Genomic DNA, 9,220 nt, shown 5'->3' with positions numbered 1-9,220 from the left:
AAACCTTTTTCCGAAAAGGACAAAGGAACTCAAGTCAGTTGTACATAGTGCTCCTGGTTGGAAATTATTTGGTAAAGTCCCTCCCAGAGAGAATCTTCAGAAAACTTCCAGAATCATTCAGCAGGTAAGTACTAATGTAGCCATGTGGTTTGTCTTGCTTTTCAGATATTCTTTTCTAGATAATTAACCTTATTCTACTTTCATTCCTTTTTTTTTTTAACATGTAAAATTTTGGGACTATAGATATTTGTAGTAACTTTAAATTTTTTTTAAAGCATGACATATTTTCAGTTATCTTTTATAGTTGTGAAAATTCTTTACAGTCATAGAACATTGATTTTGTTTCCTAGTTATTCCTTGGATAGCTTTTTTTTTTTCCTTAGCAAACCATTGTCACCACAGACTTTGACTTCTAGCTGAACATGGTAGCATTTGCCAGAGGCACAGATTTTATGGATAATGGGTAGTTGTGAACTGATAAAGCAGCATAAAGTGAAAACTGAGTAGATTTTGAGGTCGAACTCTTTCCTTGGTCACTTTTCTGGTTTTCTGTCTTAACCAAGGACTTTGTGAGACGGGCGGGTATATAGTCTGTTTCTAGTAATTTAGGAGCCAGTTCTTCTGTTATCTGTTTTAATATGCATATTCTTGAGTTCTTAAGAATTTCAGATCTTGTTTGACTCCTGAGCTTGTGCTTCTCAGTACTAGGAGATAAGTGAGACTGGAATGCAGTGAGACTATATCAGTTTGTAGCATTTTTAATTTTAGAGAAGCTGTTTCTCAGAAGATAAAATAATAAATTTCCTATTTCTCTCCTTCCAGTTGTAATTTATCAAATTTAGCACATCCAGCATTTATAAAAATAATCACATTAAAGCAACAATCATCATTCAAATTGGAAAAACTGCCTTCCTTTAAGTATTTAATAGTGTTCTTTTTATTGCTCGAAAGAAAAACTGTTTTCCCAAGTAAATGAGAACATAATTTTTAGATCTTTAAAAGCATTTGTTATAGTTAATTTTATTTACAAGTAATTAAAATAGTGACCAGTTTATATGTTGCTGAGACTTAAAACTGTAGTGCTGTGATTCCCAAGCTGTGTGCCTAGGGCACCCCATGTGCTGCAGCTAACGCAGGGGGGAACCGTGGCAAACTCAGTGACGCTACACATCTGCTGGATATGGTGCAGACTGATAGCTTGAGGTAGTACACAATTTCAACATTAAATGGCAATATATTATTTTCTGTGGCATCGTATCCTTGTGAATCTGGTTTTTCCAAGTTTGCTATGATAAAAATCAGATACTGTGCAAAAATCAGTGTGGCACAGGAAATGAAGGTGATGGTGTCCAATCTGATTTCAAGGTTTGTGAAATTGTACAGTGCACAAAAGGCACACATGCCCAATTAGTAATTAATTGTGGTTATTTAAGAATGCAGTAAAACGTTTTTCTTTTAATTTATGTGTACTATTTTTTCAAGTGGCTACTAAGTGCTAGGACATAAATCTTTACTTAATTGTTGGACATAGCTACTTAGTAAACAGAATGTTTAAGGATTTCTGTTGGTTTAGGGGGCACCAAGAAAAAATTACTGAGACACTAAGGTTACTGTTAATCCAAGAAAGTTTGGGCATCTTTGCTATCTGGACATCTTAAATTTTAACTCTTTTTTTCGTGAAGTCTTTCAGAAGACCAAGTTTGCCCTCTAGAGGCAAAAACAGTGGTCTTGCTATTGAAGGTTTGTATTCTTGACTTTATGATAGTTTACCTGAAATATACTTGTGCATATACTTTAATATCTTTATGTAAACTAACATTCTGTGATATTTTCTTACCATAGAACTCTAAATAAATTACTAGTGGTTAATTATCTGTTTACCGATATGTCTGTGCCTTTAATCTGCTGTTTTCATTTTGGAAAGCCAAGGCCTCACCTCCTCTCTCCTTTTTATATATATGTTGTTTGAAAATTTGATTAGTGGTCAGGAAAAAACAACTCTTATTTTCATATGGGAAGAAGGAGTGAGTTGAAATGCAGTTTCTATCCTCTGTGCCTTTTCTGACCTTTTACACATGATGATTTCTCCCAGCTGCTTCTTTTAATTTTTGAGTTTTCCATTTGTGTGTAGGTGCTAATGTGTATTTTGGTGCCTTTTTCATGGTTCTGTTTGTTTTTGGGGGGCTGTGATGGATAGCGAAGTCATTGTTCCTCTGACTGTTTTCCATGTTCAAAAATATGTATCTCTTTCACCATGTGATGGAATATGTTTCTGCCTCTCCTTTTCTGCTTTCTCTTTCCCTACTGTTCGTGTCCTTTACTCCCCATTTGTCTCACTTTGCTGTTCTCTTCACTGCAATTGTCATTTTAAAAGTGGGCATGATTTTCTTTTATTGGTAATGGTAAAGTTATAACTTTCTGTCTCTGTTCCCACTTGAAAACATTTTTTTACAGCCCTGATTTCTAAACTCTGTAAAATATTATCAATATAAAACTACATTTGAGATCCTTGACCATCTATCTACTCCTTTCAAATGTGTGTTATATGTTTGGAATCAGAAATTTAAAATGATGTTAAGAGTAAAGCCGTGAAGAGTGTTAAGACACATCTGTCATGTTTTAGGATAAGGTCTTAAGCTATAGAAAATGAAGATAACTAGTATTCCAGTGTAAAACTGCCTGAAACAGTGAGGCAGTGCTAGAAGTACTAAGGAAAAAATAGATTCCTTTGACCTTCCTAAAGATGCCTCACTTGCTTATTGAATGGCAAAACAGTAAAATTTGTTAGAATATTAGAGTAGTAGTAGTATTTTATAGGATAATTATTTTATTAAGCAAATATTCAGAAAGTAGTTGCCATATTCTTAAGGATGAGTATATGTTTGGGGGCCAGAATTTTTTTCTAGTGGAAAGACACCTATAAGATTATAAACCAAACTATAGAGTAAAGTAGTGTTTGACTTACAGTCTTTTTCCTCTATTGTTAATTGCACAAATAACATGATTATGTTCTCTATAAAATATAAAACATTATAGGGTGATATGTCTCATTTTACTTTCCCTTCATATTTTTAGGCCTTTTAAAATTCAATTTTTGTATGGAAAACACAATTATTTTCATGTGTGTATATTTTTACATATATGGTGTTATTTTTTTCCACAAACAAAATGTTACTATATATAAATTTTTTTTGCCTTACTTTTATGTGTTTTGTACCTATGGATTTTCAGAGATACATGAAGTTCAAAAGTGAAAGATACTTGTAGATTAAATATTTTTTAAAGTTTTATTCTTGTAAATTTTATTAAAGGTCTGATCAGTTTTAGTGCTTTCCATGTTAACAGTAAAGAAACATAAAAATCATTTTAGAGTAATAACAAAGTCAGACCGACTCAAGTTTGGCATTTAACTTGACAGTCAATTCCCAAATCACATGAATATTCATAATATTATTTTATGAGGATTATCACATGTGTTCTCTTGCAGGTGTGAAATTCCTGCTTGTGGCCATTTGAACCAGTTGGTGAGCCATGTTAAAAATTGCATCTATTAATTATAAATAGTATTTCAGTTATATTGTAGTTCAGTTGATCTAAGTTTTTGGTTTTTCTAAATTAATAGGCTGAAGTTGGAATACAGCTATGTAGTTTGTCTTATGACCTCCAAACTGCAAGTGAGAATTATTTCAAATGCGCCATGTTATGTATAATTGTAACATGATTGCATACTAGATTGAGTATACTCTATTTATGTCAAACTGACAGTCTTTCAGTAGAAAGTGATTTTTTTGGCACTGTTTTTATATTGGCATCTTTTTCATTATGAGGAAATTAGATTGGAGTACTTAGATGATATTTCATGTTTTTCATCACTCATGTCTTTTTCTGAGTGATGTTTTAGTTGAGTGGTTGAATCACTTTCAGATATCTTTTGGCAGGCAAGGAAAAAAGTTTTAAGGCACTAACTGATTTCTTAATCTGAGCATTTCAAATTGTCTAAAAGTAGGATAGGTCACGCTGCTCAATTAAGCCTTTGATTTTGAAATTGTTAACTTCAGGAACAAGAGCGCTGTGGAAAGGACTAGAATACATGTGCTTTGTGAGCAGTAAATATATAACACTTTGCAAGTGTAGAGCTTAATTTTCTGGTTACTGACTTTATTGGTGTATGTAGCATTAGGATACTTGAAAACAGTTTGTTGGTTTTAGTTATGCTTAAATATGGATACCTTTGGTGTAAAATTTGAGTGAGCACTGCAATAAATGAACTACTTCCTTCATTGTTGTTAAATTGTGGAGGGGCTGGACTAAGTTCAGAATTTGTTTTTGATAAGTCCTTAAAACTGTTACACACTTGCATGTTTTTTCACCTTTATTTACCTAATGTATTGTCACCTTGAATTTATAACAGCTCTGGGCCTGTGCTTCGGGGAGAGGGGAGAAGTATGAGCCTTAAGAAAGAAGGTTAAATTAGGTAAAGAAAACGAAAAGAATAAAGCACTAACCCCTTTAGGAAGAGTGTTCTCACTGTCCACTGAAACTCAAAAGTTCAGTCACTCTGTATACACATCAGGCTATTTTGGCTTTTACATTGTCTTTAAAAGAGAAGCTCCTATTCTATTCTTTCTTCTCTCCAGACCCCATATTTTACTTCAAGAAGCTGTTCAAAGACTCCTGCCACCCTCCGTTTGAACCGATAGACTGATCTTTTCTCACATTCCCTCCTAGTACACCTTCTTTCTGGTGAATCCCTTTAGATACAGAGCTCAAGGCATCAGAATGTGGTAGGATATCATTCTGTGACCATCTTACTCTGTGACCTCGTGTTAGCAAGCTCTAAACCTTTTCTCTAGTAGAACTTGAAGGACAAAATTCTTTAATTGGTCCTAGATTCTTCTCGAAGATTGTCTGGCTTTCATTTCAATGAATGTGTAATTTATTCAACATACATTGACTGTGAATAATACCATAAGCATGGTTCAGGTTCTTGGGAAATACATAAATATAAGTCCTAGCCTTTCAGTTATTCTAGTATAACTGTAGGAAGGAGGGGGAAGGTTCATATGTGGTTTTAATATAGTGTAGTGAGTGCTGTAATACAGTTGTGAACCAAAGTACGAGAGTAGAGATGAAAGAGTGATTAATTCTGCTCAGGATGACATGCAGTTTCTGTGTTATGAAGTATACTAGTAGGAGTTGACCAGGTAGACAAGATGGGGAAAGCCATTCCAGATAGAGAAAATTGAATGAACGAGCAGGAATGCACCAGACTTGTTTAGCTCAATTTTAGGTCAGTATTTCAGGGAAGTAGGGTAGATGGTGAAGGTCATTAGCCACAAGGTTAGAAAGTTGGGTTTTAACCAAAATACTTTTAAATAAGGCACTGAGACATCAAATTCATATACTGGAAAAATTCTGGAAGCATTGTAGAAGTTAAATTAGAAAAGAGTGGGTTTGCAAACAAGGACATTAAGATTTATTGTAGTAGTCTATGATTCTGGTTCTCAAACATAGTGGATTACGTAGGGAAAGTGTTAAAAATACAGATCCCTCAGCTCTTTACTTTGAGTTCTTAATGTCAGTTTTGTGTTTTTCAATTCTTGTGTTGCTGGTTGTTTCTTTTTCAAATCTGCTATATCACTTTTTGCAGTTTACAGTTCCCTGCTGAAATTTCAAGCTTGGCCTTTATCTCCTTAAACATAGTAAGTATAGTTTTTATAGCCTGTGTCTCATAATTCCAATGTCTGGAAATTCTATAGGTCTGTTTATATTGAATATTGATTCTGCTAGTTTTTGTTAGCAGATGCTATTTTATCTCTGTGTGTGCCTGGTTACCTTTGCTTGGGTGCTGGATATAATATTTGAAACATCATATGTAGAAAACAATTTGAAGTACATCTTGGTTACTTCCAAGTTTTATCAACAGTGAATAAAGCTGCTATAAACATCTGTATGTAAGTATTTTTGTGGGTGTAAGTTTTCACTTCTTTTGGGTAAATACCAAGGAGGCTGGTTGCTGAATCATATGGTATTTTAATTTTGTAAGAAACAGCCAATCTGTCTTCCAAAGTGACTGTACCATTTTGCATTCCCACCAGCAATGAATGAGCATTCCTGTTGTTCCACATCTTCACCAGTATTTGGTGTTGTCAGTGTTTCGAATTTTGACCATTCTAATAGGTGTGTAGTGGTATCTGATTGTTTTAATTTGTAATTCTGAATGAACATTAATTAGAACATATTTTCATATGTTTACTTGTCATCTGTATATCTTATTTAGTGAGGTGTCTTTTCTGATCTTTTGCCATTTTTAATTGAATCATTCATTTTCTTATAATAATAAAAACAGAACTCAATAGAGTTTTAAGAGTTCTTTGTATATTTAGTATAACAGTCCTTTACCAGATGTATCTTTTGCAAGTATTTCCTCCCAGTCCATATCTGGTTTTCTCATTCTCTTGACAGTGTCTTTCACAGAGTAGAGGTTTTTAATTTTTATCAAGCCCTGCTTCTCAATTATTTCTTTCATGGATTGTGCCTTTGGTGTTGTATCTAAATAAAGTCATCACCATACCAAAAGTAATCTAGGTTTTCTCCTGTCTTCTATAGTTTTATAGTTTTTTGTTTTACATTTAGGTCTGTAATCCATTTTGAGTTAATATCTGTGAAGAGTGTAAGTTCTATGGCTAGATCCATTTTTTTGCATGTGGATGTCCACTTGCTCCATGCCATTTGTTGAAAAGACTACCTTTGCTCCATTTTATTGCCTCTGCTCCTTTGTCAAAGATCAGTTGACTGTGTTTATGTGGAACTGTTTCTGGGCTGTCTGTTCTGTTCCATTGACTTATTTGTCTAGTCTTTTGTCAACACTGCTCTGTATTGATTACTGTAGCTTTATAGTAAGTCTTGAAGTCGGGTAGTGTCAGTCCTCCAACTTTATTCTTCTTCTTCAATACTGAGTTTGCTATTCTGGGTCTTTTGCCTCTACATATAAACTTTAGACTCACTTTGTCAATATCCACAAAGTTACTTGCTGGGATTTGGATTGGGATTGTGTTAAATTTGTAGATCAAGTTTGGAAGAACTGACATCTTGGTAATACTGACTCTTCCTATCCATGAACATGGACTGTCTCTTCCTTTAGTTAGTTCTTCTTTGGTATCTTTTATCTGAGTTTCGTAATTTTCCTCATGTAGATATTGTATATATTTTGTCAGATTTGTATCTAAGTATTTCATTTTGGGGGATGCTAATGGAAATATTAATGTGTTTTAAATTTGAAATTCCATTTATTTATAGCTGGTATATAGGAAAGCAATTGACTTTCCTAATATCCTGCAACCTTGCTGTAATTGCTTATTAGTTACAGGAATTTTTTTGACTGTTCTTTCAGATTTTCTACACAGACAAGTCATGGCATCTGAAAACAAAAACAGTTTTATTGTTTTCTTTTCCAATCAGTATACCTTGTGTTTCCTTGTCTTGTCTTGTTGCATTAGCTAGGACTTCCCATACAATGTTGACAAGCAGTGGTGGGAGGGGACATCCTTGCCTTGTTCCTGATCGTAGAAAACTTCGAGTTTCTCACCATTAGATATAATATTAGCTATAGGTATTTTGTAGATGTTCTTTATCAAGTTGAGAAGTACCCTTATATTCCTTCTGTAATGAGGGTTTTTGTCAATGAATGAGTTTAATTTTGTCAAATGCTTTTTCTGTATTGATATGATCTTGTGATTTTTCTTTCTTAGCTTATTGATGTGATGGATTACATTAATTGATTGTCAGATGTCGAGCCAGCCTTGCATACATGGGATAAATCCCACTTGGTCATGGTTTATAATCCTTTTTATACATTATTTGATTCGATTTGCAAATATTTCATTGAGGATGTTTGCAGCTATGTTTCTGAGAGGTACTGTTCTGTAGTTTTCTTTTAATGTCTTTGCCTGTTTTAATATTAGGGTAATGCTGGCTTCATTGATTAAATTAGGAAGTATTCTTCTGCTTCTGTCTTCTGGAAGAGATCATAGGGAATTGGTATAATTTCTTCCTTAAATGTTTCTTAAAATTCACTGGTGAAGCCATCTGAGCCAAACTGCTTTCTCTTTTGGAAGGTAATTAATCATCAACACAATTCCTTTCCTTTCCTCCTTCCTTCTTTCCCTTCTTCCTTCCCTCCCTCTCTCCCTCCCTTTCTCCCTTCTTCCTTTCATTTTTTCCAGCTTTATTGGGGGTATAATTGTTGATTCAATTTTTTAAATAGATAACAGGACTGTTCAGATTGTCTCTTTCTTCTGTGAGTTTTAACAGATTGTGTCTTTAAGGAATTTATCCATTTCATCTAAGTTATCAAATTTATGGGCATCTGATTGTTCATAATATTACTTTAACGTACATCAGATCTGTAGTGAGGTCCCCTCTTTCATTTATGATATTTGTAGTTTGTGTCTGCTTTCCTTCTCCCTCTCTCCTTCCCTTCCTCCCTCCATCCTAGAGTTTGTAATATGCATTTACAGCTAATCTAAGCCCACTTTAAAATAACATTTACCACTTCATGTGTAGTGCAAGTACTTTATAATAACAAAATACTCCTAATTCCTTCCTTCCATCCCTTGTGTCTTTGCTGTCATTCATTTCACTTATACATGAGCATGCTCTCACACATACACACACACACACACACACACACACACACACACACAAACATATGTAACTGAATATATCGTTATTATTTTGAACAAACTGTTATCTGTTGGATCAGTTAAGAATAATAAAAATAAAATTTTTATTCCACCTTCATGTATTTCTTTCTGATGCTCTTTCTTTCTAGATGTAGATAAAAGCTTCTGATGTGTCATTTTCCCTCTCTCTGAAGAGCTTCTTATAGTAGATCTGGCAAGGCAGATCTATTGGCAACAAATTCTCTCAATTTTTTGTTTGTTTGGAAAAGTCTTTTTTTCTTCTTTTTTTTTGAAGGATAATTTCATAAGGTACAGAATTTGAGGGTTTTGCCTTTTTTCCCTCAACACTTTAAATATTTCTCTGTACTCTCTCCTTGCTTGTATGATTTCTGAGAAGTTGAATGTAATTGTTATCTTTGCTTTTGTATAGGGAAGGAATTTTTTTCACCTCTGGCTTCTTTCAAGAATGTTTTTTCAATCTTTGATTTTCTGCAGTTTAAATATGATATGCCTACGTATAGTTATTTGGGCATGTT

General features: G+C 33.8%; 1 protein-coding gene across 2 annotated transcripts in view; it reads left to right on the top strand.

Moving 5' to 3' along the window:
• TBC1D12 (TBC1 domain family member 12) overlaps window positions 1–9,220 on the top strand; it is an 85,749-nt gene that overhangs the window by 39,553 nt on the left and 36,976 nt on the right. For both annotated transcript variants that reach the window (XM_082423682.1, XM_082423683.1), the window contains exon 2: window positions 1–124. In XM_082423682.1, the coding sequence (XP_082279808.1) occupies window positions 1–124 (124 nt within the window). The remainder of the gene's footprint in view (window positions 125–9,220) is intronic.

Source organism: Balaenoptera physalus, assembly GCF_965194825.1.
Source record: "Balaenoptera physalus genome assembly, chromosome: 14".
NCBI lineage: Eukaryota > Metazoa > Chordata > Mammalia > Artiodactyla > Balaenopteridae > Balaenoptera > Balaenoptera physalus.
The sequence above is the reverse complement of the archived record's forward strand: the minus strand, read 5'-3'. Positions and strand labels throughout refer to the sequence as shown.